This window comes from Tyto alba, unplaced genomic scaffold (assembly GCF_018691265.1).
Source record: "Tyto alba isolate M040663 unplaced genomic scaffold, T.alba_DEE_v4.0 Super-Scaffold_38, whole genome shotgun sequence".
In the NCBI taxonomy this organism is placed as follows: domain Eukaryota; kingdom Metazoa; phylum Chordata; class Aves; order Strigiformes; family Tytonidae; genus Tyto; species Tyto alba.
The window spans coordinates 40,700,469-40,727,490 of record NW_024881313.1 but is presented as its reverse complement, the minus strand read 5'-3'; the positions used below and the strand labels follow the sequence as shown (position 1 = coordinate 40,727,490).

The 27,022-nt window shown below is 60.2% G+C and overlaps 1 protein-coding gene and 1 non-coding gene across 3 annotated transcripts in view; one reads left to right on the top strand and one right to left on the bottom strand.

Annotated features, from left to right (window-relative positions):
* Positions 1–1,112: 1,112 nt before the first annotated feature.
* Positions 1,113–1,248, bottom strand: LOC122154348. Its single transcript, XR_006166243.1, has one exon. It is a non-coding gene; the product is annotated as a small nucleolar RNA SNORA9 (small nucleolar RNA).
* Positions 1,249–3,099: 1,851 nt separating this feature from the next.
* The window catches only part of CCM2 (CCM2 scaffold protein), a 40,063-nt gene continuing 16,140 nt past the window's right edge, over positions 3,100–27,022 (top strand). Inside the window, exon 1 of one of the 2 annotated variants that reach the window (XM_042801752.1) lies at positions 3,100–3,341. In XM_042801752.1, coding sequence (XP_042657686.1) covers positions 3,312–3,341 — 30 coding nt within the window. In that variant the 5' untranslated portion in view covers positions 3,100–3,311. Of the gene's footprint in view, positions 3,342–20,278; positions 22,445–27,022 lie in introns of those variants that run through there. The other variant, XM_042801751.1, reaches the window with a different exon arrangement.

The window sequence follows — 27,022 nt, the reverse complement described above, 5'->3', positions numbered from 1 at the left end:
GAAGGGAGGTGGCACAAAGGGCACCCTCCGGAAAAAAAAAAATAAAAAAAAAAAAAAATGAGGTGGCCACAGGTGGAAAAAGCAGAATTGGAGGAAAAATGAGGTGGCTGCACCCATCAGAAAGGGCATTAGAAAAGGAAAGAAAGAGAAAGAGGAAAGAAAGAGGAAAGAAAGAGGAAAGAAAGAGGAAAGAAAGAGGAAAGAAAGAGGAAAGAAAGAGGAAAGAAAGAGGAAAGAAGAGGAAAGAAAGAGGAAAGAAAGAGGAAAGAAAGAGGAAAGAAAGAGGAAAGAAAAGAAAGAAAAAAGAAAAGAAAGAAAAAAAAGAAAGAAAAAAGAAAGAAAGAAGAAAGAAAAAAGAAAGAAAGAAAAAAAAGAAAGAAAAAAGAAAAAGAAAAAAGAAAGAAAAAGAAATAAAAAAGAAAAAAAAAAAGAGGTGGCCAGCTCCACCCAAAGTGGCATCTTGGGAAAAAATTAGGTGGCCAAGTGTGGCAGACGCGGAATCCTCTCAAAAAAAAAAAAAATGAGGTGGAGAAGTGGCATCCTCTAGAAAAATGAGGCGGCCAAAACCTAGAAGAAGCGGCATCCTCTAGAAAAACAAAGTGGCCGCATCTACCAGAAAGGGCATCCCGGGGGGGGAAAAAAAAAAAACAAAGGCGTGGCCACATCTGGTAGAAGGGGCATCCTAGGAAAAAGAAGGTGGCTACCTCCATGGGAAGTGGCAACCTGGGAAAAAATTAGGTGGCCGGACTTAGCAGAAGTGGCATCCCCTAAATAAAAAAAATAGAAAAAAAAGAGGTGGCCACAGCCATCAGAAGCAGATTCTGGCGAAAACTGAGGTGGCCGCCTCCGCCAGAAGGGACATCCTGGGGGACGAGGGGGCCGCAGCAGGTCTCCCGTGGGAATTTGGCTCCCCGAGGTCTGGCAGAGCTAATTACAGCGACTCGGGTTAATTGCGAAGGGGAGGGCGTGGGGCAGACACCCCCCCCCCCAGACCCACCTCCTGGCGAGCTCCGGCCGGCCGGACCCTGCGAGGGGAGTGGGAACAGCAGCGTGAGTGGCCCTGGTGGGGGGCACGGGGACCCCCACCCCCCCGCCCCCACTTCCACGGGTGGGGGTGTCCGGGGTGTCTATAACCCCCCCCCGGGGAGGGCAGGGGGGGGCCTCAAACCGGCCCGGGGGGGTTGCTCTGGCAAGCGCCGCAGGAGTGGCGGGGGCCACGCCAGGCCCCCCCACGCTGGAGGCTTGCGGAGGGGGGGGGGGGGGGGCACGGGACCCTCGCGGACCCCTCAGGGACACCCCATATCCCCCCCCCCCCCCACAGGGACCCCCGCTCCCCACCGGGTCACCCCACATCCCCGCGGGGGGAAGCCCCACTCCCCCGGAGACCCCTCACATCCCGCCGGGACCCCCCCCCCAAAACCTCCACCCCCCCGGGATCCCTCACTGCCCCCAGAGACCCCTCACATCCCCCAGGTCCTCCTGCTCCCCCCGTGTCACCCCACATCCCCCCCAGGACCCCCCACGCCCCCTCGGGCCCCCCACTCCCCCCCCCCAGGACCCCCCACGCCCCCTCGGGCCCCTTCGCTCCCCCCCAGGACCCCCCACGCCCCCTCGGGCCCCCCACTCCCCCCCAGGACCCCCCCACGCCCCCTCGGGCCCCTTCACTCCCCCCCAGGACCCCCCACGCCCCCTCGGGCCCCTTCACTCCCCCCCAGGACTCCCCCACGCCCCCTCGGGCCCCTTCGCTCCCCCCCAGGACCCCCCACGCCCCCTCGGGCCCCTTCGCTCCCCCCCAGGACCCCCCACGCCCCCTCGGGCCCCTTCACTCCCCCCCAGGACCCCCCACGCCCCCTTCGCTCCCCCCCAGGACCCCCCACGCCCCCTCGGGCCCCTTCGCTCCCCCCCAGGACCCCCCACGCCCCCTCGGGCCCCTTCGCTCCCCCCCAGGACCCCCCACGCCCCCTCGGGCCCCTTCACTCCCCCCCAGGACCCCCCACGCCCCCTCGGGCCCCTTCGCTCCCCCCCAGGACCCCCCACGCCCCCTCGGGCCCCTTCGCTCCCCCCCCAGGACCCCCCACGCCCCCTCGGGCCCCTTCGCTCCCCCCCAGGACCCCCCCACGCCCCCTCGGGCCCCCCACTCCCCCCCAGGACCCCCCACGCCCCCTCGGGCCCCTTCGCTCCCCCCCAGGACCCCCCACGCCCCCTCGGGCCCCCCACTCCCCCCCCAGGACCCCCCACGCCCCCTCGGGCCCCTTCATTCCCCCCCCGGACCCCTCACGCCCCCTTCACTCCCCCCCCAGGACCCCCCACGCCCCCTCGGGCCCCTTCATCCCCCCCCAGGACCCCCCCCGCCCCCCGGAGAAGGCCCCGGCTGCCCCACGCGGCCCATGGCGGACTACCCTTCCCAGCATGCACCGCGCCCTCCCCTCACAGCGGCGGTAACGAGCCCCGGTGGCGGAGAAGAGCCGCGCCGCGCACCGAGCAGCCCCCCCCCCACTCCTCCCCGAGCCCGAGGGCGCGGCCCCGGCGGCGGATGGCGGCGGATGGCGGCGGATGGCGGCGGATGAGGCCGGGCCAGGCCGCGCCGCCCCTCCTTTACCTGCCGCTGCGGCCGCCATGGCGGGCGGGGCGGAGACGCGGTGACGTCAGCGCAGGACGCCGCGGAGGCGGTGCCACCTAGCGGTGGGCGGGGGTGGTGGCAGCGCATGCGCAGAGGCGGCTCCACGGCCCCCGCCGCAGGCTGCGGCCCGGCTCCCCGCCGCCGCGGGACGGGACCGGGAATGGCGCCGCCTGCCCCGGTTAAACCCCAGTTAGGATCCGGTTAACCCCCGGTTAAGGCCAAGTTAAGCCCCGCAGGCCGCCCGCTGTTCCCGCCCCTCAGCGTGGCCCCTCCCGCGGGGGCACCGGGATGGGCGTGGCCCGCCTGGTGGGCGTGGCCACCGCAGCCTCTCCGCTACAGGAGAGGTGCCCGGCCGTCGTTGGGGGGGCGTGGCCACGCCGTCCGGCGCACGCGCACTCGCCGTTCCCCGCCCCGCGGGGGTTGAGGGGGAGGACTGACGTCAGCCCTCCGGGAGGGCGGGGCGCGGTGCACGCCGGGAAGCCGCCGCCCAAGATGGCGGCAGGATTGAAAAATTGTCGGCGGGGCTGAGCGCGGCTCCGGGGAGCGGGAACCGGAGCTCTGGGAGGGCCTATGGCCGCCCCCGGGCGCTGAGGCCGGGCCGCCGGGCCCCCGCCGCGCACCGAGGCCGGGCGAGCGCGGCCGCTGCGGGGATGCCCCGGGGGGGGCCGGGGCCGCCGCCGCCGCCGGAGACATGGAGGAGGAGGGCAAGAAAGGCAAGAAGGTGAGAGCGGTCCCTGGCGCCCCCCTGTCAGCGGGGCACCCCCGGGGGGTGGGGGGCCGACAGCGGGTTTGGCTGGACCCCCGGGAGCGCCGCTCCCCCCCCCCCAACCCGGGTTGGGGGGGGGGGCTGCCCCATCCCGCGGGCCGGGCCCTCCGTGCCCCCCCCGTCCCGCGGGCCCCGGGGCCCTCCGTGCCCCCCCCGTCCCCCGGGGCCCTCCGTGCCCCCCCCGTCCCCCGGGCCCCTCCGTGCCCCCCCCGTCCCGCGGGTCCCGGGCCCCTCCGTGCCCCCCCCGTCCCGCGGGTCCCGGGCCCCTCCGTGCCCCCCCCGTCCCGCGGGTCCCGGGCCCCTCCGTGCCCCCCCCCGTCCCGCGGGTCCCGGGCCCCTCCGTGCCCCCCCCGTCCCGCGGGTCCCGGGCCCCTCCGTGCCCCCCCCGTCCCGCGGGTCCCGGGCCCCTCCGTGCCCCCCCCCGTCCCGCGGGTCCCGGGCCCCTCCGTGCCCCCCCCGTCCCGCGGGTCCCGGGCCCCTCCGTGCCCCCCCCGTCCCGCGGGTCCCGGGCCCCTCCGTGCCCCCCCCGTCCCGCGGGCCCCGGGCCCCTCCGTGCCCCCCCCGTCCCGCGGGCCGGGCCCCTCCGTGTCCCGCGGGTCCCGGGCCCCTCCGTGCCCCCCCGTCCCGCGGGTCCCGGGCCCCTCCGTGCCCCCCCCGTCCCGCGGGCCCCGGGCCCCTCCGTGCCCCCCCCGTCCCGCGGGTCCCGGGCCCCTCCGTGCCCCCCCCGTCCCGCGGGCCCCGGGCCCCTCCGTGCCCCCCCCGTCCCGCGGGCCCCGGGGCCCTCCGTGCCCCCCCCGTCCCGCGGGCCCCGGGGCCCTCCGTGCCCCCCCCGTCCCGCGGGCCCCGGGGCCCTCCGTGCCCCCCCCGTCCCGCGGGCCCCGGGGCCCTCCGTGCCCCCCCCGTCCCGCGGGCCCCGGGGCCCTCCGTGCCCCCCCCGTCCCGCGGGCCCCGGGGCCCTCCGTGCCCCCCCCGTCCCGCGGGCCCCGGGGCCCTCCCGGGGGTGGCTGGAGCTTCTCGGGGCTTCTCAAAGCCTTGTCCCCTCCCTTGGGTGGTTTCAGGCTTGGCTCTGTCCCGTCTGAGCGTCTCCCTGTCAGCGTGGCTGCGCTGAGGGCTGGGGCCTCGCTTTCCTCCCCCCCCCCCCCCCCTTATAAAAGATTTATTTCTTGCGAGCGTGGGGTTTGTGGGGAGCGCTGCTGCGGCCTCGCAGCCTGCTCTGCCTGCGTCCTGGCACGCACCGAGGGGCAGGGCATCATTTACCCTCCTGCTTCGCTGCCCGGGCTGCGAACGGGACAGGCGGTTAATGACACGTCTTAAAATATTTTATACAACAGCGCCGGCTTGTCTTGTTTACTGATTGTGGTGCTGAAGCAGCCTTGCTCCGTGAGCATGCATGTTTTGTGCTTTCAGATATATATGACGTCAGTTATAGTCAGGATTGTCGCCCCTCAAAGATCACCAGGCTCCCTCTGCATTGCCTGCAAACGGGCTGCTCTAATTTCTCTTGGTTGAACCTATTTTTGTGTGGTGTGGGGGAGGCGAAGCTCGAGGTGACGGCTGGGATGCTCGCTGAGAGCAGTGCTCCCCGAGCAGGGGGGGGTTGGCTCTTTCTCTGAAAAAACAAAAACAAAAAAAAAAATCCCTTGGTTTGATGACATAATTGTGGGGGGAGAAACGAGCTATTTTTAGTCGTTTTGGGGGCACTTGCAGTAATGGCAAACTCAGAAGGTGGCAGCAGAGTCTCCTGCTGGAACTCTGAAGCGATCAGAATAAGCACAGAATTAGAAATATTGAATTTATTTAATATTTTTTTTTTTTCCCCCTGGAGTTACTGGATGGACTCCCCACAGCTGGCAAGTAAAACCACCTTGCGACGTCTGCTGACCCGCGGGCGGTGCGGCGGGCTCCGCAGCACAGGTGGGAGGAGAAATTATTCATCTGGATATGTAATCTTCTGGCTTTCAAGGAGAAACAACTCCAGGTGCTCACTCCTGGGGCTGCGGATAATTGTAGAGTAACTTTAGAGGCAGGTAAACACCTGTTCTTTGTGGCAGGCAGCGACTGCAAGGCTGGAAGGGGCGCTCAGCTAAAATACGTAGACTAGAAGTGGAACCAGCTCTTGTCTCTGCTGAAAACTGGGTTTCTGCTGTTTGGGGGAAAAGTCTGGGGGTTTTTGCCTTGGGAAATGGTGCTTTCCCGAAACGCTGTTTATTTCTGTGGCCGGAGAGAGCGCGCTGTCGTCCCGGCTGGTGTAATCTGGGACCTTTGTGCTGCTGTCCTGGGGGTTTTCTTGTTTCTGCCAAGACAGCTTGGCCTGGCTGGTCCCTGAGGTCCCTTCCAACCTGGAATTCTGTGATTTTTATTGCGAGAAGGGGCAGCCAGCTCCCGTGGTCGTGGATCCTCAGGCCGGTTGAGGGTGTTGGGGACCTCTGGAGACGTCCTAATCCAGCCTTCTGCACGGGGCAGACCCCATCCTGCTGGGTTTTGTGTGTTTCCAAGGGTGAAGACTCCTCAATCCATCTGGGCAACCTCTTCTGTGTTTGCCCTCACACTAAAAGGTTTTTTTTTCCCTTACGCTTGAATGGGATTTGCTGCGTTCCAGTTCGTGCCCAGTCCCTTGTGTCCTGTCACTGGGAAGAGTCTGGGTTCTTCTCCCCTCACACTAAAACTTATTTTTTTTCCCTCCTTATGTTTGAATGGGATTTGCTGCGTTCCAGTTCGTGCCCAGTCCCTTGTGTCCTGTCACTGGGAAGAGTCTGGGTTCTTCTCCCCTCACACTAAAACTTATTTTTTTTACCCCCTTATGTTTGAATGGGATTTGCTGCATTCCAGTTCGTGCCCAGTCCCTCGTGTCCTGTCACTGGGAAGAGTCTGGGTTCTTCTCTCCTCCCCCACCAGACCCTCGTGCGTGTTGATGTGATCCCCTCAGCCTCCTCCTCCCCAGGCTGGATGATCCCCCCTCTCCCCATGCGGTCGCTGCTCCGATCCCTGAACCCTCCTCGCAGCCTTCTCCCTGCTCTTGTGTCTTCCAGTCTCTCGTGTACCGGTGACCCCTGGCCTGGCCGCTCCAGTCCCCCCGCTCCGCTTCCCTGCCGCGTCGTACGTGATCCCGACGGACCCGGGACTCCCCGAGACCCACAGGAGCGGGGCTGCGGCCGGGGAGCTCGGCGTCACGCAGGGGTGGCATCTCCTGGGCCACGCCGTGGGCTGATGGAGCTTCCTCGGGGCAAATTTTCCATCGCAGGGGTAGCTAATGCACCCTCGGAGCGGACGCCTGTGGCTCTTTTGAGCTTGGACCTCTATCAAACATGATTAATTTGGCTACACTGTGCCGCGGAAGTTCCCCAGCTGCAGGGGGAAAAAAACTCTTCTTCCCTTTTTTTTTTTTTTTTTTTTTTTTCCACACGCTCTGGATCATTCCAGAAGGCAGGTGCCTGGCCTTCACCCCGCAGCATTGTGGGCTGGAACAGGGCAATTGAGTTTCTTCAGCGCTGCTCCGAAGGGAAAATAGGACAGGTTTGGTCAGCCGCGCCGTGGGAACCTGCCCGGAGCTGGAGAGCAGCAATTCTCGGGCAAGGATGGATGTTCCCGGGCGAGGGTGGATATTCCTGGCGGGCTCCTTTCTGGAAAGAGGAGTGGAGGGAGGATGGAGGCAGATTCTTGGCCACCCTGGTTATTATTTGCCTGCAGAGAGGTTTTTTTTCCTGCTGGTGTCCGTCGTAGAGGCTCATACAACATCACAAATCTGCAGGGTGGCTGCCAGGCTGCTGCAGGTGACCTAGTGCAAAGCGCTGGCGCGGTTTTCCCCAAGTGATTCTCCACGGGTGGCATCGGATGTTAGCAGAAAATTCCTGACTTTTCCAGCTCAGGTATGCGCTAGATCTCCGATGTTGGCTCGGTTTGCCTCTTCCCAGGCCTCTTCCAGCAGCTGCTTCAGCACTTGCCAGATCTTCCTCGTAAAGCTGATCTCAATCTGCGGCACTGAATTCTTTGTGGTTTTTAAATACTGGTTAATATTGAGGCTATTGGCCGGTCCAGCAATTCCTTCTCGCGCAGATCATTGGGAGAAGTCTGCCAAAACTGAGCTTGTAACTTCGCTTCACGCCAGAGGGTTTGGGCAGCAGAGTCCTGTTCTGAGCTGGTGTGTGCAGCGGGGGAACGGAACGCCGAGGAGCGAGGCTGTTGTTAAATTGTTAAATAGCTGAAATAGCGCTGGTTTTCCTTAAAGCTGGGTGCAGGGCAAGTGCCTTGATATTAAAAAAAAAAAAATAATATTGAGGGGCAGAGCTGGAAGTCACAGCTCTGCAGGAGTTTCTGCTCGCAGAACAAGTCGCTTGAGCTTCCGTTGTTATCCCGAGCATCCAGCCCGTCGCAGCCCAGTGGTTATTCCAGCACGATTGAGCCCCCCGCCCCTGTTCCTGTCTGAGACACCGTTGCTGCAGAAGTGGCTCTCCCACGACTTACTCGGGCCACTCGAGTGAACGGGGGAATCTGTATTTTTAGCTTGCTGGGAGGTTTTTAGGCCAAGGAGGGCACCCACGTGTAGTCGGAGCCTGCACCGCTTCGCGTACGGAGCCGGGGGGGGGCTCTGTGCTTCCAGTGAAGGTCGTTCCCGTAGGATCTGTCGCCCGTTGCTCTTTTTTTGCTCCGAGACCCGATGCGGCAGCCCTGTCCTGATCCCCAGCCCTGTCCTGATCCCCAGCCCTTTTGGGCTGAGGAAATTCATCGGGCGGGCTGTGATATCCTTGTGATAAAGCTGCCGTCGGGCGTGGTGGCTGGTGGCTTTGTGCTTTACTCACTTGGTTCTTGGCTCTGAAGCCGCGCTGCATCACGAGGGGTATTTTAACCCTTTTCTCTGCTCTCCGCACCTGTGCAGCAATCCGCGCTGTAATCTGAAAAACCTCCCAGAATAATTGCAGAGCCCGCTAGGCCCCGGAGGTGCGATGAGTGCTGCCACCTTCTCCCTTCTCCTCCGCTCCTGGCCTGTCCCTTGGCCCCCGGGGCTCAGGCCGCTGCGACTCGTGGTTGCGGACACGGCAGGAGCTGCCAGAGCGGACGGCGCTCGCGGGTGAGCGGGGTTTGCCCCGCCGGTGGGAAAGCAGTGGGGGAGCTCGGAGGGGTTGGGGTCCAGTCGCTGGGAGGGTTTGGCAGCGCTGAGGCACGGCTGCCCTCGGCGTCGGCGGGAGGTGCGGTTCGGCGCGCTGGCGTCGAGGGAGGGGGCAGCTGCAAACCGCTGCCTCTTCCAGCGTGGCACTCCGAAAACAGGATTCCAACGGATCCACCCTGGAGCGTTTGTGCTGATTAAAAAAAAAAAAAATAACGTGGTTTAAAGTCCACCTAGAGTCCAGCTGTGAGAGAGCCTCTCTGAGACCCCTCTTCGCAAGCCCCGAGGTGCGTCGGGCTCCCCGAAGCGGACGCGGATGGGCGGTGAATCGCTGGTGGAGGCGCTGCCCTTCCCGCTCCGGGCTTCAATCCAGATTTGAATTGAAAGCAGCCTCCGCTCTGCCGAGGACCCCGTTGGCCGTGTACCTCGGCCGACACCTCCAGGCTCATCCCGAGTGGCTGATACTTGATCGCCGCTGCCGCAGAGCTTTCTGCGAGCCGAGGAGGTGAGAGCAACCAAAGGTCTGCATCGCAACTCGCTGACGCCCTCTGGGTTCCCGTCGCTCGTCCCACTAAACCTCAACGGTCGCAGTTACAGACCCCGGCGCCGCGGCAGGCGAAGCTTGGGGAAACTCCCAAGCTCAACTCGGCGTTTCCCTAATCGCGTTTTTAAATCGCCGCCGGTGTTCAGCGGCTCAGGAGCCGAGTGGGTTTGGCATTCCCAGCTCCCCTCTGAAGGGGTGGCCTCGGGGGTTGGGAAACGGGCTTTTTGTTCCAGGAGCTGTCGTATGATCTAAGGCTTCATGGGGAAGCCGGCTGACCCGCTAGACTGGCTCGTAGCCGCTGCTCTCCTTTGAGCTGCCGGCGCTTGGCTGGCCGCAGGGCTCAGCGGGACGATCCTGGCCTGGCTGTTCTTCACCGCTTTTGGCCTCGGCCCAGTTACGAGCAGGGAGTTGCTCTTTTTTTTTTTTTTTTCCTCACTGCTTCCCCCCTGCATCCAGAGGAAGCCAAAACTCTTCTGGAAAGCAAAGAGCCGAGGCTGAATGGAGGTGGGGTCACCTTGCGGGGGGGGGGGGGGGGGGGAATGTGGGGTACAAGCTGGCTCAAACAGGGCAGGTTTTGTGCCCTGCTCCGGGTGGTGGCATCTTCTTCTTGTTGCTGCTGAATCCCGGCTGCTTGGCCCGAAGGTTTGGGTGGTTCTGCTGGACCTCGTGGCGCCGCACAACCGTACTTGTCCAGCTTGCAGCGAGGAGCGATTTGAAGACGGTTCCTTCGAAAATGAAGCTTGACTCCGCTCCTCAGGTGCGGGCTGTGAAAGCTGAGACTCGCCCGGCTGAAATCCAGCGTGAGTCTGTCTCGTTGGGTGTGGTTTAGCTTCGTCGCTGCCCGACTTGGGGTTCCCTCGGCCTCGTGTGGGGCAGAGCGAGGACCTGTGGCGTCAGGAGGGACTGGAAGACTCCGGAAAAACGTGTCGGTGTCGCCCTGCAGCGCGGAGCTTTGCTCTCACCTCTCCCAGGGCTCTGGGCTGTTGGTGGGGTGTTCTCCTTGCGTGGTGGGTGACTTCTTCCAGCTGTGGGGTCCCAGCTGCTGGTGGCAACTGGGGCATGGGACACCTCCCGCGGCCCCTCTCCTGGGCTGGGGGCTGGAGGGCCGAGAGCGGCCGTAGACGGACGCGGAGCTGGGTGTAGGTGGGTTTGGAGCACGCCTCGAGCAGTGCTTGCTCAGGAGGAGCTTGCCCTGAGGAGCAGGGTTTGAGGGCTTCGTGGCAGGGCTGCCCTAGAATCCTCAAATGGTTTGGGTTGGAAGGGACCTTAAAGATCTAGCTCCAACCCCCCCTACCAAGGGCAGGGAAACCTTTCACTATGCCAGGTCGCCGTCCTTACCACGCTGCTTGTATCCAGACAACCTTGTGCCTCTCCTGGTCGGTGGGATCGCCCGGAATGTTCAACAGTCGCGTGGCTGTGGTGGGGTACTGCTGCTGCAGGGCTGGGGGAAAGCACAGGCACGTCTCCCAGCACGATGCACAGCCCCAAAATAAGGATACTGGAAGCTTGAGAGGCCACTTCAGACCCGGCGCTTGACTCGGTTGAACAGGGTGCCTGGTATTTTGGTGACCCTCCACCCCAGCTCCTGCCCCGTCCTTGGCGCTGGCTCGGGGGCTTGTCCTCTGCCCTCCTGGCCTCCTGCACCGCCCGGGGAGCGGGACGGCCCTTTCCTCTGGCAGGTGGCCATTAGATAAATGGGTCTGCTGGTCAGGGCCGTGGTGTGCCTCGACACGAGTCCCCAAAAACCAGCGAGGGCCATCACCAGGCACCGGTACGGTGGCTGGGAACAGGGTTATATTCCCAGTTTGCTTCCTGCCTCAGACTGGGGGCGTACCGAGCCGGTGCCGTGTCTGTCGCTGACCTTTGAGGTTCGCAGGCCAGGTTCCCACCCCGACGTGCGTCAGCGTGGCTCCTTCATCCGTGGGCTGACCCTGCTCAGGATAACCTCACATCCCCCATCCTGAGCTGGGAGAGGCAGCGAGCGGGTGTAAGGAGCCGAAAGGATCCATGCCCCGAATATTCCTCGATACAGAAGCACCAAGGGCAAGTTGTAGCCTCTGTGGTTAGTCTAAGGAACGCTGCCCAAGGAAGGGCGGAGTGTGTGGGAGGGTGCAGGGCTCCACTTCCCTGTTGCTGTAGGGCTAAATCCCTTAGATAAGCCTCAGACAAAAAGTCTGACAAGCTAAAGGCTGGACAATTACCCAAGAAGAAAAAAACGGAGAAAAGTAGTAAAGGTGGTAGGAGGGGAACGAGACCACCTGGTCTCTGGAAATGCGTTCCTGGAATACCTGCCTGTCTCTGTCTGCTATAATCAGCTGATAAGATGAACTTAAAAGGCCACAGAAGACTTTGCTTCCACCCAAGATTTCTGGATTCTCCTTTTCATGCACCTACCACCCAAGATTCTGGACGTGAGACAACACTGGAATGAGGGCTGATGACTGGAATCTTCTCATTTTTTATGATTTTCTTTACTTTCTTTCTTATAGATTTCAAGGGGTGGTACCTGGACTCTTCTCTTCTTTCCTTTTTTTTTTTTTTTCCCCTCTCCTTTCTTTTCTCTCTTCTCTTTTCCTTTCCCTTTCTCTCTTCTCTTTTCCTTTCCCTTTCTCTCTTCTCTTTTCCTTTCCCTTTCTCTCTTCTCTTTTCCTTTCCTTTTCTCTTTTCTCTTTTCCTTTCCTTTTCTCTCTTCTCTTTTCCTTTCCCTTTCTCTTTTCTCTTTTCCTTTTCTGTATTTTCGTATAGATTTATCAATGAGACCCCATCACTTACTCTCCTTTTCCAAGTTTAAGTTGTTTCTACCACAAGTAAAACATTTTAACCGGCTGTTTGGTGGTGTTTCACCTTAATTTAACCCGAGGGGATCCCAGAACCTTTGTGACTCCCTGGGCTCCCAGTCCAGGTGGGAACAGCAGGGCATCTCTATCAGCATGAGAAATACATCCACCCCCCTGACCTTGCAGGCGTCTGCACGTGGCAGCTCCTTGGGGCTGCTGCTTGTCCAGGCTTGAAGCAGCTTGGTCAGGGTTACACAGCTCCTCTGGGCCACCTTGAGCACCTTTCTGGCTTTCCCATTCTTCTCTTGTCCCTCTGAGATGGGCAGATCCGAGCTTGGCATCGGGGTGGTGGTACCAAGAAGTGTTGTGCCTTCCTGGGTGGAAGCAGGCGAGAGTCGGCCGGGTACGTGAGGTGGGGAGCGTGCGGTCTGCCTTGCTCTGGACACCGCCCAGGCTCTGCCTCTCCTTGGCTGTAGACAAACCTGAAATGTTCTCTTCTTGTCCTCATTTCTACCCTTGCATAATTGATGCTTTCAGTAAATGTTGCCGCCTCGCTGGTGTCCCTTTTCCAGATGGCCAGTGCTGCCCGGGACGCCTGGCAGGTTTTTGGGGTCTGATATTCCCCCCAGCACGAAGACAGATGCTCTGATCCTCACTGCCTCGCCTTGGCAGGAGCTCCCAGCTCCTCCTCCCTTTTCCTGGGCATCCTCGTGTCCTCCCTGGTGCTGGCTGGCACCGGGACACGAATAGCAGCTGTGACTGGAGGCGAGTTCCCTGGGCTGGGAGGCACCGGGGAGGACAAAGCTCTGCTTCAGTCCCAGCAGTCCTGACTTCCAGCTCTAGGAAGCACCTTCCAGCTGGCCGTGACCTGTGTCGTGGTGCCCTGCTCCGGCTCCCAGCAGCTACTGGGGGCGTGCTGGGTTTGTATTGGCTTTCACCAGCAAGGGAAGGCAGAAATATTTGCCCAAATAGAGCACCGGGGTGGGTGGTCTCCTCCGAGGTTGGGGCCAGGCCTCTTCTGAAAGCTCAGGTGCACCTTAAACACGTTGTTTTTTTTTTTTTTTTTCCTGGTTGGTGGTAGGAAGCAGTGGGAGAACATCCTGGGCGCTGCTGCTTCTCTCTACAGAGGTGGCTCCAGCCCTGCGGGTTTCCACCTCCGTGCGTGTTCCCAGCTGTAGGTTTTGGGGAGGTTTTTGTGGGTTTTGGGGAGGGAGGCGGGTTGGCGGCACGGGGCGTTGCTGGGGGGATCGTGTCCTCAGGGAGTTCCTCCAGAGCAAGTGGCCTGAGGCCGGGGGGTGACAGGGATCACTTATTCAGGGTTAAGTCTTCATGACCGTGGAAGCTCCTGGTCCCAGTTTGGACCTCCAGCCCCTGGTGACCTTTGCTGTACACCAGACTGCTGCCCTGCTGCAGAGGCCGGCGGGGGAAAGGGCAGATCCTGCAGCAGCACTTAACGTAACCCAGATTTTTCCTGGGCTCGCGTGCCTGTGTCGAAATAGTTTTGCTGTCGCGGGTTTTGCGCCGTACGAAGTAACTCTGCCGTGTGATTGGGTAAACGCTTGCTTTGCTCTTCGGTTAGAGAACGGCGGGCGAAGCTCAGGCTTCCTAAAACCGCAGCGCTCGCACGAGACGCCGGCTGAAGTAATGACCCCAGCTTTCAGAAGCCTAACTTGCACTCCCTAAAACTTTCCATGACCGAAGCCCTGACCCGCCGCAAGTCTGGTTCCAGGCCTGGATAAAAGCGTGAGGTATCCCCGACCCTGCGGCCTCCCGTGGTTCTGTTTTGAAGAACAACACTGAATACTCTGGGTTTAAGCCCCTCTCCCCTGCGTGTGTGTGTGTAACCTCCAGAAAGCCAATAATGGTTTTTTTTTTTGGTTTTGTTTTGGAGGCGCGGCCTGTTTCTGTGCTGGTGAAAGCCTTGAAGCCACGCGGTAGCAGCGCTCTGAGACGAGATGGTGTCTGTTTAGCCCAGAGACGACCTTGTGCAAGAACAGTTTCCCTATTTCCAGCACAGAAAAGCCCCCCCCAGTCCCACCCTCCTGCCCAGGGCAGGGCCCCCTTCCCCCAGCCCAGGGGGCTCCCAGCCCCGTCCAACCTGGCCTTGAACCCTTCCAGGGAGGGGGCAGCCGCAGTTTCTCTGGGCAAGTCCTCGACCCCCTCCCGTTTTACCTCCTTTTAGCCCCCTGCTCACCCAGGCACGCCACGCTCCCCGAGCCGCGCGCCGACCAGCACACCCAGGAGCTTACAAAAGGGGTCTCTGACGGTTGGGGGGTGGGATTTCACAGCGGAACACGAGGCACCTTTGTCGAGCTGTGCTCAGCTCCTGACCCCCCGCCAGCAGCTCCTGCCTGATGTGGAGCCTCAGCTGCTTCCACCCAAGAGCAGCGTGAGTAATCGGCAGCTTATTTCTCCAGGTGGAAAAGTTACAGCATGGGGCTGCCCTTTCCTCTTCGCCGGGAACTGGGCGGCTCGGTGCCAATGGGACCAGCCCAGGCACCGGTGAAGGGCTTTGTGCGGAGCCTGACGCAGGGATTTTTAACTCATTTCACATTCTTGATCTCAACCTACAGCTGCTTCCTGCCTTACTCTTTCGTTTTGATGTCTTGCTTTTAAGGCGGTAAGGTTTCCCCAGAGGCAGGGGAGGATAACGAAAAATCACCACGTGGGTTCTGTTGGTATTTCCAAGGGGAGGTGAGCTGCTGTAAAAATCACCTCAGCAGCACTGGGCATCCCGGTGTCACTGCCTTACGGTGCCTTAAGGACACGTAAAAGCAGAGCTAGGGGTTGAAATAAACGGGATTAATTATGCTCTGTAGCATAAGGGGAGTTTGCGTGATGTGCTCAACGCAGCTCTCGGTTCTGGGTGGCTGAACCGGGCAAAATGGGAGGTCTGGATCTGACCTGCAGTGGGTTGGAGGCTGTTGCTGTCTACGGTGGGTCAGACTGCGTAGTTATAGGGTAGAGAGCGCCAAATTAAAGAAAAAATAATAATAAAAAAAAAACAAAACAAAACAAAAAACAAACAAACAAAAAAAAAAAAACCAAACCAAACAAACCAAAAAAAAAAAAAAACCCAAAAAAAGCAACAAAAAAAAACCTGAAATAAATGAACTTTGGCAGGAAAGCAGTGAGAGGATTTATGGAAACCGATGAAACTGCCAAGCAAATTGCTGAAGCCGGAGTACGCAGAGCATGAAGGTCAGAGCCCGGCTGGCCCGCCTGTGGCTGTGTGTAATGGGAGCTCCTGCTTCCCCCCTCCGCAACCCCGTTCCTCTGGGCCAGGACACCGAGGGTAAAAGGATTCCTAAATCGCCGGTCTCTCAAAGCCTGGGCAGAAGTTTTAAGTTGATAAATCCTCTCGAGGGGTTGGCTCCTAGCAGAGGCGGCGGCGGGAGCCGGGCGGAGCGGCGGTGGAGCCGCAGGGTCCGCGCTCAGCCGGTGGGCAGCTGGGGAGCTCGCTGTCTGACACGTGTGCCCGAGGTCGGGGAGCCTTGTTGTCTTGGGTTGAGTGAGGGGGGGGGTGTGTGTGTGTTTTTTTGGTGGCGGGGGAGCATCCTCCAGGTACCGCTCACCTCGGCCGGAGGCAGCCGACAGATCCCGCTGTGCCGGCGGGGAGCTGCAGCCCGTGCGTCGCGGGGAGGTTTGGGGTTTGTTCTGGCTGCAGCCGAGCCAGGCAAATGCTCCTGCTCTGGCTTCTCACCTCCCTCCTCCCACCCGCCAGCCTGCGTGGGTCCCTACCGAGCCTGTCAAGCTTGCTTTTGGCAAAAAAAAACCCCTCCAATTTTCGGTCTGTGCTGGCTTGCTTTGTTTCCTAAGCTGGCCCCGGGTGTTACATGCGCCGCTATGCCGCCGTATCGGAGCGGGGTGAACCCTGGGGGGGGGGTGGTTGGGGCAGTGCCCCCTTGCCTTGTCGCCTGCCCGCCAGCAATGTGGGAGCGTGGCCTCTCTGCTTCACTTCGAAACAGCCTTGGGAGTTTGTGCGAGCGGCGCTTGCCGTGTCTGGGCTCGCTGGCTGGCGAAACGCCCGTGGGGACCGCACAGGAGCCCGGCCAGGCGAGGACGGAGGGAATATCTAGTAAGCCCAGATCTTGAAAAAAGAGATTAGAGACTTCTTGAAATGTCTGGGCAAATTTAGTTTGACTTGCATAAAATTCTGCTCTACTTCATCCTGTTTTACTGGCTTTGATACCGTTTCTAAGAGAGACTGAAAGGTGGTGTTTTCCATAAAGTCCTTAAAATTCTTTGCTTACTCTTGCCTGACTAGTCTGTGTTTGCAGACTTGGTCATCAGACTTTTAATAGGCTTCACTTTGTCTCCCAAAGTACCTTTTTGTGTTTACCTAGCCAGAAGCACAACACCAAAGCCCTTCGAGGGTTGATGCAGTACAAGTTCACCAAGCAGGCTTTGCTTAAATATACGAAGCTTTAAAACCCAACGTAGACGGTGCCCTTCATGCTGCTTGGTGGGGACAGCGGGCGAGGTGAACCTCAGGGCTTCCCCACTTTTGTTCTGTAACCTTTTAGGTTAGCAAAGGAAAGTAATTTCTTTATTAAAAAGAGGAAATGGCCACCTTTCCTGGTTTAATTTGAGGCGTGAACCCTCTTTCGAGGTCAGCTTGCATGGGAGGCAGGAAATGTGGAAAATCTCCGGAGCCTGGCTGAGCCAATGTGGAAAGCTGGCGGTGGTGGGACGCTGCCTTGGGGACCCGCCATCCCAGGTGGGACCGTTGGGTCGTGCCCGTTGCTGCCCCTTTGGAGGAGGAGCAGGGCTTTGAGGACGTCCACAGTGGGCTGAGGAGATGACCCAGTCCCTCCCCGCTCGCCCTGGGAGGGTAATTACTGAACCACGTTCCTTTGATGTTGCTGGTGGGGATTAAAGGGGCCCCACTGCTAAAGCAGACCTGGGGGTTGATTTTCCAAAGCACACTTCCCGCAACCTCTCCTTAGAAGTATTTTCCAGCTGCCGATTACTCACGCTGCTCTTGGGTGGAAGCAGCTGAGGCTCCACATCAGGCAGGAGCTGCTGGCGGGGGGTCAGGAGCTGAGCACAGCTCGACAAAGGTGCCTCGTGTTCCGCTGTGAAACCCCCCCCCAACTGTCAGAAACCCCTTTTGTAAGCTCCTGGGTGTGCTGGTCGGCGCGCGGCTCGGGGAGCGTGGCGTGCCTGGGTGAGCAGGGGGCTAAAAGGAGGTAAAACGGGAGGGGGTCGAGGACTTGCCCAGAGAAACTGCGGCTGCCCCCTCCCTGGAAGGGTTCAAGGCCAGGTTGGACGGGGCTGGGAGCCCCCTGGGCTGGGGGAAGGGGGCCCTGCCCGGGGCGGGGGGGTTGGGACTAGATGGTCTTTAAGGTCCCTTCCCACCCAAACCGTTCGAGGATTCTAGGACGTGGTCGCCACGCTGAGCTGCCAGCCTTGGAAGTCACCTGAGCTGCCTTAACCCCGTCGGGCAGCTCGGCGCTCCCCAAAGGGGAAGGTCTCATCCCTTTCCACCCCCCGCCGGGCGTGATGACCTTCTGGGCTGTTGGGGATGGGTCCGACAAGCGTGTTCCTGCGGATGCTGCTGTTAAAAGGTGATGACAGAGTCGGTGAAGCCGGGAGCTGAAGGGGTATGAGTGCAGCGTGTCGGTCAAAAGCTTCACCTGGAAGAGAGGAACAAGCTCTGGGTGTTGCGGGAGACGCCGGGACGGCCAGGCGAGCGTGGTGGCTACATTCCATATCTCTCTTAGAAACGGATGCCTCTTGGAGAACAGAGTCTGGGAAGTCATTAAGCTTGTGATGTAGCGGGTTAAAAGTCCTGCCAGATTTGGCAGGGTGTGCCTCCCGGGGTGTTCTGGATAGCCTGGCTGTGAAGAAAGAGCTGGTACGTATTAAGAGGACAAGGAAGAACTTAACCAGTAAAAGCTGGGTTTGCCAAGTCCTCTTCAAACACGCCACAAAGTCTTGGGCCTCTGTCATGGAAGAAAAAAAAAAAAGGCTGAGGTGCCTCCCCGTGGGTAAAAGCTTTTTTGTTGTTTCCTGCTGGAAAAAGTGCAACCTGTCTGAACGATGCTTGTTTCCATCCAAGGCAGAGGAGCTGTGGGTGCGGACAGGCTGCGAGCTGCTTTTTGGAAGAGTTTAAGTAAAGCTGGAGTTGCCCTCGAAGCTGGAGCAGCGCTGGGTTTAGGGGAGCTGGACGGCACCTTGGGAAATGTCCCTTGCAAGACCTGCCTGGGACTGGTGCTTGATTTACAACGGGGAAACCAAGGCCACTGCCTCTTCAGCTGGCTTCGTTCGTGGAAACCACTGCTTAAGAAATCTTGGGGCGCAGGGCGAGATCGGGTTTGGGAGGAGGCAGTTCTAGGGTGTCTTAAAAGAGCTCGGGAAGTCATCGTTGAGCTGTGTGGACCCGAACCCAAGTTGGGTAGTTCCTAGACTCTTCCGTTCTCCTCTGTGCCCTAAATCAGACATGATGCTCTGAGTGGTTGTCCTGGGTTGAGTGAGTGCTGGAGTGTTTTTGGTGGCAGGGGAGGGGGCTATCGGGGCGGCCCCCTGTGAGAAGCTTCTCGAAGCTCCCCCAGCTCCACGTCAGCTCCACTTCTGTTTGGGAAACTGAGCCCATCAGCTGCGCCTCTGCGATAACGTATTTAAGAAGGGACGTGGTGAGGAGCAGTGGGACTGGTGAGGAGGAGTTGCTGCAGCTGCGTGAACACCAAGGTCAGTGGAGGAACGGAGGAAGAAAGGAGGGGGGAGGTGTGCCGGAGCAGAGACCCCCCTGTATCCTGTGGGGAGACGGCAGGGCGGCCCCCCCTGCCACCCATGGAGATCTACGGTGGGGCAGACATTGATTTGTGGCCTGTTGTTCCTGCTCGGCATAATCAAGGTGCTGTGCCCGAAGAAGGCCGGGGTCTCGTGGGAAAAGGCAGCCCCACTGCTGTAATTCAGCGCTGGGAGGATTGCAGCATGCGGGGGAGTCCCACGCCGGAGCAGCTCGGGAAGGGCTGCAGCCGTGGGAGGGAATCCAGTCGGAGGAAGTTAGTGACCCATGACGGAGCAGTGTGGGGAACGCTGCGGCCCGTGGGAGGGACTCATGTCGGAGAAAGTTTGTGGAGGACTGTCTCCTGTGAGAGGGGGACCACGATGGAGCAGGAGGAACAAGTTCCAGACACTCCCCTCACCGAAGATGAAGGAAGTGGCAGCGCTGCCTGCACCCCCCATTCCCTGCCCCTGCGCCACTGGGGGAGGAGGTAGAGATATCGGGAGCAGAGCTGAGCCCGGGAAGAAGGGAGGGGTGGGGGAAGGTGTTCTCAAGATGTGGCAATGCTTCTCACTGTCCTACTCTGTTAGGTGTTGTTAGCGTCTGTAATAAATGTATGTTCTTTTTTTCTTCCCCTAACGAGTCTGCCTTTTGCTCGTGACCATAAAGGGGGATTTTCCCCCATCCCAGTCCTATCTTGAACCCCAAGCCTGGCTCTCTGTCCCTTCTCATTGCCGGAGGGGAAGGGAGAGAGAGCCGCTGCATTGTGGTTGGCTGCCAACCAGGCCCAAACCACGACAGTGGTGTCGGCTTCGGGGTGTGCTGGGACTCACCAGGGACATCCTGAATTCCCTGCGTCCTCCGCGGGACCAGCGCTTGTTCTTGAGCGGTCCTTGGGTGGCTTCTGCTGAAGAGACGGAGGTATTAACCCCCCCAGCCTTCAGCTGCCCAGCCTAACACAGCGGCCGAGCAGGGACTCGGTACTTTGGGCACCTCTGTGGGCTTCCCTGAGCGACTCTGGTGTGGAAAAAGCAGCTCAGGGACCTTCTCCTGCAGCCTCAGGCCGCCGGCTGCCGCGCCTGGTACGTGCCCGGATCAGCAGCCCGGCAAAAAAAGGTGGTGTCCGACTGCAGAGGGGACTTTCGCTGCATGGGCACCGCAAACCACCTTTCCTCTAAGGAATCCTGAAGGAGCTGGTACCACTTGGCATCCTTTTGCTTTTAGGGGAAGAGCAGGAGGAGGTCCCTTTGTGCCCCCAGCGCTACGCGCAGTCTGCCCCGAGGAGGGAAGAAAGGCTCGAAGGTGCATAAGCTGCAAACCTGCATTCTGAATGCAAGGATTTTGGCTCCTGGGACCGACAAAAATGAATAGTGACGCGTCCCAGAGAACACGCTAAAACAAACCAGACCTTATTTCCTACTGCCAGAAGCCTCCTCAGATCCTTTATCTGATGGTCTAGACTAAAACCCGTCTGGCGGTTCATGTCTGCGCCAAGTCAACGCGGAGGGTATTTCCCTGTGAAACGATCCTCTGAGCAGCCAGCCATGAACTACCTGATCGCGGGTCTGGGTGTTTCGCCTTCCCTCCTTCAGCGTGCAAAGGGTGGGATTAAGCTCCTGAAAGCCAGAGCTGACGTGGCTGTGCTGGAGGACGGGCCTTCAGCTTGGTTGGGCTGCCGCTCCCTTCCCTTCCCCGGGTCTTTGGGCTCGGAGCTCCCGGCGTTGCCAAGCGCTCGGTTCGTGCGCTGCATGGAGGCCGAGCGGTCTTTTGGTTACCTCGGTGAGGAGCTGGGGTGGCTTCTGTAGACTCGGCAAGAGCGAAGCCTCGTGCCGGACGCCCGGGAGCTTTGGGATAAACGAGTTCCCTGCTTCTCGCTGCCGCAGCAAGCGCGCGCTTTGCCGGCGTAGCTCGGGACCGAGCTCTGCAGACTTTCTGTGCTGATGTGGGGCTGCTGGCTGGCTGCTGCCGCGCCGCTTGGGCTGTCCTGCCCCCCAAAACCTCAGCCCCGAAGCTTCTCTCCTCCGTGGTGGTGAGATCTGCTGTCGGCTGCCCTGCTTCCCGTTAACTCCGCTTTTTTTTGCGGTCAGCCGCGCTGCAAACTCTTGTAAGGTGGATCCACCGCCTTGGCTGGCTGCGGACGATGCCGAGAGGCTGCGCGCTCTGTTTTTGGGCTCAAAGCTTCTTGGATGCTTTCCGTGGGGTCGGTTGAAGCAAAGCTATCTCCCTTACTGGGCTCTTGGGTGGCCTACAACCGGGAAGAGACCTCAAATAAGAAACATTGGTAAGCCAGAACTTCACCTTATCTGTGACTGCTTGGTTTGTGCCCCGTTGCCTGCCCTCCCCGCGGTGGCCAGCCACCTCCTGGGCCTGGGGTACCGAGCTCTTCTCCACGGGTGGCCTTCCACCTCTGCTTCCAACGCTCGAAGAGGCAACTGGGGTGGGGACTGTGGTCTTGTCATCCTTAAAATCATCCCGGGAACACCGGGGAGCGGGCTGGCGCGCGCGGTCGGAGCGGGGTGGCTTGTACCGAAGCGTTGGCTGATGCTGATGGATCTCGGCAAGAGCTGGCTGCGTGGGTGGAGGAGTGCGAGCGACGGGCGCCGCTCCGGCCGGGCTCGGGGCCCACGAACCCACGCGGTGCTCGTGGGAGCCGGGCCGATGGCGGCACGGAGCGCGTGGAGGAGGAGCAGGGGCTCGCTGGGGAGGGACGCTCAGCGGGCTCGGTGCCTTCAGCACCCGGTCTGATACACAAATTAAACCGGCTGCAGCGCTCCTGGCTGCCTCCACCATCCCCTTCACCGTGTGGCTGCCTGACCGGGCGCGGCGCAGGAACGGTGGGAGCCGGGAGAACCCTCCTGGAGCCGGTTGCGGTGCTGGGAAACCTCGAGTCTTCGAGCGCGTCGGCAACCTCATCTTTAGGGGTTTGTTCGCGTGAAGCTCCAACGTCGGCGTGACTCTAGAAGCTGGACTGAAGGAGAGGACCCTGCAGGTTTGGTTTTGGACAGAAAGCAAGCTTAGAGATGCGAAGCAAATCTTGAAACCCAGAAGGAAGGTGAGTGTTTAAATCCCTTAGTTCTGATACCTTGGGTGGAAACGTGTCGGGCTGATCGGGGATCGCTCCTCTGCACCCCGCTTGTAGGTAGGTTATTAGATCTGAAGGTTCACTTCTTGGTGTAAATAATCATTTATCTCGCCAGCAGCTGATGTTAATAATGTTGAGTAGAAGGGGGCTTCGTGCAGGAACCAAAGTAATCTAGCGTCCTGTGTTAATAGCAGTATGTGCAACTAAAAACTGGGGATATAGGGAAAAGAGAAGTGAGCTTCCTTCCTCCTCCTCGCCTTGCTTCTCCGGGCTCACCTGTGTGTGACTGGTCCTCCTCCGGGAAAGGGGAGGACGTCGCATCCCGAGGAATTGGCTGGAGCCAGGGAAGCCGCTAAGCTTGTGTTTCCCTTTCCCAGCCAGAAATGGAAAATTACGGTTCTGTAACCGAAACGACCGGACTTGCCCGTGGCCAGGCTTTCCCCGCGTTAAAACTCCGCTTGGTTCCGGCACTCCGGCACCTTTTCGATCTCTGAATTTTGGCAGGACCCTCTGGAAACGGGAAGAACAGGCGCTCTCCCTCCAAAGCGTGCTCCTGGTGCCGATAAGGCTGATTTTACCACTCTGGTGCCAAACAAACTGATCTTACCACCCTTTTTCCCCACAAATACCAGTAAAAGCTGAGGATGAGAGGCGTAGCTGGTACGGACGCTGTGCCCCGGGGAGACCCTCCTCCGGCCAGCTTTTCCTGGGCGCTGCTGGTCGAAGGCCGTTCCCCACCGCTCAGCCCCCTCGACATCAGCGTGCGTTGGATGGGGAGAGGCAGCGAGGACGTGCCAAGTCTGGGCCGTTTGGCCGAGCAGGTATCGGTTTCTCATCACTTGTTCACGGGGCTTAAACGCAGCTTCGAATTTAAGCTCAGTCCAGTCCTGCAGACGCGGATTCCTGAAATCGGGAAAGGAGGCGGCAGGAGGTTAAATCGAGCCCGCGAGCTGTTGTTTCACGAGAGCCTGAGCTGCTCGTACTGCAATACAAAACAGCTCGGGCTAAAGCCTAGCTTAGGAAGGATCCTCCACAAACTGCTCAGCTGAGTCGGGGTGAGCATCCCACGCGTCTCCGCCTCCAGCCTCTCGCTCCAGACGCAGCAGCTCAGCCTGGCTCGCCTGCGCAGCCGGAGATGAACGCCGCGGGCGGAGGGCCGAGCCGGGCGGTGGAAATCTCTCTGGGAGGAGGAACAAGGCTCTCCTAAAAATAGCCAGGGAAAAAATGCTTTCCTCTTGCCTTAGAGGAAAATCCTGTCGGGGAGGCTGGAGCCTGGCTTAGCTGGCAAGGCGGTCTGAGACGTGAGAACACGGAGCTGAGCCTTGTTTTGGGAGCGGGTTTTGTGCAGCCGTTGCCTTTAGTCTTGAGCTGCTGTGTTGTTTGGGTTTTAAGGCCGGCTTGGGCGCCAGCTCACTGTTTTTAGGAAAATCGTGTCTCTGCGTTACTTGGATTTAATAACATGTTTGTTTGAAGGGGCGGCTTTGAAATCAGATGCAGTGTTCCTGGCTGAAATAGGAATTTTTTTTTATTTGTTTCACTGCTCCCCGCTGGCGGCAGCTCTGCATCAGCCTGCTGGGAGCTGGGGAGGAGTGAGTGGTCCCGGGGCCAGCAGAGACCCCTCACTCCTGTCTCTAATGCAGCCCAGTTGAGATGAAGCCAGGTCTTGTGGAGCAACGTGAGGACCTGGAGCGGCTGTCCTGCCGGAAAACTGCTGGGCAGCGTGGCAGGATCCCCCCCCCCCCCCCCCCAGAGCCTTCTCTACAAGCTGGTCAAAATGATCTCCTCGAAGATCCGTGTGCTGGCTGGGCCGGAGGAAACTAGTCAGGGTTAGGAGGGCGATGGGTGACGAACGTGGTGCAAACGGAGCCCGAAAACCACCCGCAGGGTGGGGTGAGGAGGGACAGGGACCTCGACCGACGCTCTCCGTGCCCTGGAGAGCACGAAGCTATTTTTACCTGGCCCTAAACCAGAAGAATCGCACGTTTTCTGTTCTGCGGGAGAATCTGCAAGAGGTCTGTAGCCTTCTCGTTGAAGGAACCGAGCTTCACCCCCCCTTCTCCTGACCCCCAGCCCGTCGGGTCGTGGTCTCAGATGTTCAGCTCCTCAGGGAGAGGAGGGGACTCTCCCCGACCGCCCTTGCCGGTGGGCACTTGCCGTAAGGTCTTGCACTGGAGGCGCCACGTGAAACTGAGGTGCCGCCTCGCACCAAGCTGAGTGTCTCTGGCTCCCAGGAGCAGAGTCGTCGAAGACGACTCTTCAGCGGGGCGTAGGGAGAGCTGCAGGTCCCCAGGATGTCCCCTGAGCTTCAGGGACGGGCAGGTCTACGAGGAGACTCCGCGTGCAGCGGGGCCGGTGCAGCTGAATTTCGAAAGGCCGTTCTGGCCACCCCGGTGCCGACGGGGCGAGGCCGTGGACGGGCTTCGAAGGTCCCTTTCTCCAACAGCCTCGTCCCGGGAGGCAGCCGCGGAGCTCCCCGCGGTGAGGCGAAGCGGAGGACGCTGCGCAGTGCCCGTGCCGTCGTCTTCGGGGTGCCAGCGTTGCAGATCTGGCTTCGGCGCCAAAGGGAAAGGGTGGGTGGCCATGACCGTGGCGTTTGGGGGGGGACAGGAGCTAGCAGAGGGTGGCATCCTGCCCTGCGAGGCCCGCCCTCCTGCTCACACCCTCGGCACCCTGCCTGCAGCTTTGGCGTTGATGGATTTTCGGCCCCGTGCCCGGCGTCGTTATCCAGAGGGCCCCCCCCCCCTCTCAAATCCTCGCTGTAGCGTTTCGCGAGAGCCGAAGCTGTTCTTAGCGCTCGCCTTCAAGAAGGAATCTCTTGAATCAGGGTTTGATTTGGTGCTTTAGCGTCCAGATATCTTTGTGGGGAGGAGAGCAGCTCTCCTGCAGCGGTGTCGGCGCGCCGAGGACCCGGAGCTGCCCTGTCTGGAGTTTCTCAAACCAAACGTCGACGCACCCTCATCTCACCGTGCCTCCCGTGCCAGTAAGCCCCCAGCGCCACTTTAGCGCTTTAGCAAATGCTTCCCGCTGACAAAAATGGGAGGAAAGGGGGATAAAAGGGCTTTGGGAAGATGTTGCCGGCCGGTGTGCCGCAGCGCTGGGGCTCTGGACGGGGTGAGAAGGAAGCAGCAAGGGACGCGTAATGGGAACACGTCCCGTGGGAGGCCTTCAGTCCAGATCCCCCGTGGAGCTTTCGGGGGGGTTCCCAACCCGGCCCCGTGGCTCCTGCGGAGCGGTGGGGTCTGGGTGACGCATTCGGGGTGGTGGGGACCATCCCATCTCCCCCAGCGCCGTTTCCTTACCGAGCGTGTCGTCAGCGGATGCCGTTCCTCGATGAAACCACCTCCGTGAAATTCGGGGCGGAGAGGGACCTGCTCCTTGGGCAGCACTGAGCCAGCCTGGCCTCCCTGCTCGGGAACCCGGGGCTCCGGCTCCGCTGCGGCTCAAACAACCGGGAGGCTGCTTGGCTTTGCTGCCTGCCTCGCTGAAGCTGCTTGCAGCGTGTGGATTTTGGGTTGCGCTCAGCTGTTTGGGTTTGCCAGAAGACAGTTGAGGGCGGCCTGCTGAGGGGCCCTAGTCCTCTGCGTAGCGAGGGCAGGGGCAATCTCCTCTTTTGACCACCACCCCAAGTCCAAATGCGTAGGTGGCTTCTTTGGGGAAGGGCTCGACTACTGGCCAAGTCCAAGTAAACCTAATTACAGGCCGGGGATGATCTAGAAGAGGTCGCTTCTACCTGAACACCCGTAGCTCCTCCTGGTACTTGGTTGTGTCCTTTTGCCTTGTTCTGGTCCAGGACCAGAGGAGGTCTTGGTGGGCACCGAGGAGAGCGTGAGCCAGGGGTGGCCACCAACCCCCTCCGGGCTGCCCGGGGGCAGGAGGTGGTCCCCTGGAGCACTGGGCTCCCAGTACAAGAGCCAGGAGAGAGTCCAGCAATGGTTTGAAGGGCCTGAAGCATCTCTCGTATGAGAAGAGGCTGAGAGGGCTGGGACTGCTCAGCCTGGAGAAGGCTCATTAATGTCTCTAAATGCCTCACGCCCAACATGAAGAAAAGGAAGAGGATCCAGGCTCCTCCCGGTGTCAGGACAAGAGGCAACGGGCACAAACCGAAACACAGGGACTTGGGTTCAAGCATAATAAACTTCAGCATGAGGATGGTCAAACGCTGGACAGGCTCCCCTGGAGACCCCAGGTTCTCCATCCTTGCACCGGCCGTCATCCTGACCCCAGCACTCCTGGCCAAATCTCTGCCCCTAAACGCCCCAGGGTGTTCGCTGGGGGTTAAAATATTTGTTTGGGTTTTTGGTTTTTTTTTTTTTTTTTTTGTTAAGAAGCTGCTGCCGGTACCTTGTCACTGCCAGGTCAGGAGGGGAGCTGGTGTTTTACTGTCGGAGCGACTTGGCGTTGCGCTGAAGGGCTGGAGGGGAGCCCCTGAGTGTTTCACCACCTGGACGGGGAACCCGGCGCGGTCAGGCAAGAGCAAAACAAGGCTGTTAGGGCTTCCTCCTGCCAAGAGGCTGAGGAATAGGAAGCCGTTTGGGAATAAACCTCCGCTCGGCGCCAGGATGTACCTGCGGCAGTTTGCAGCTCGGTGTTTGGGGCTCGTGTTTGTGTTGCGCTGGCGTGGAGGAATGGCAAATGCCATTTTCGGGGGAAAAAACAGGCGATTTTCTGCTTTCTGCCTGAGTGTTTCCCCGGGGACTGAGCCCTGAACCAGCCCCCCCCCCCCCCACCCCGGTGCCGTTGCAGCGCTTCTCCGTGGAGCGGAGGGATATAAATATAAATAATAAACCCTGCTTTTGGCGGGGCTGTGGGTTTGCAGCTTTACTTTGAAGGTACCGAGGACGGGCTTAACTCACGGGGCGCCTGGCTTCCCCAGGCCAACGTTGGCAGGCACTCACAGCGCGTGGTGGCCGGTGCTTCGGGCTCAAGCTGTGCCCAGGCAAAGCCAAACCCACCGAGCCCCTGTTTTCGTGGCGTCGCCCACGCTGGGGGCTGGTTGGGGTTTATTTCTTAACAGCCAAATCTTCTTTAAACATGCCGGCTGTGGGTTTTCTCACTCGGCTTCCCATTATTACAGGCACCTCCCGTGACTTCTTGCCCCCCGCGCACGCCGCCGTGGCCCTTTCCTTTGTTGCCTCCTTTCCTTCGCCGGCAGCGAGCTGTCCCAGAGCCGCTTTTGGGCTTGGTTTTAATCCGGCTCACGTGCTCCCTTTGTGCAGATACTTCCCCCCGCGGAGCCCAGCCTGGGCTCGAGCTTGGCTTTCGGATCCTCTCACGGCTTTACCCGAAGCGAGCGCCCCGCGTCCCTTTAGGAAGAGGGTAACTGGGTCTGGGGGCGGGGGGGGGGGGCAGGCTGTCCCCGGGGGGCGTGCAGCATCCTAGCCAGCAGCAGCACCGGGTGC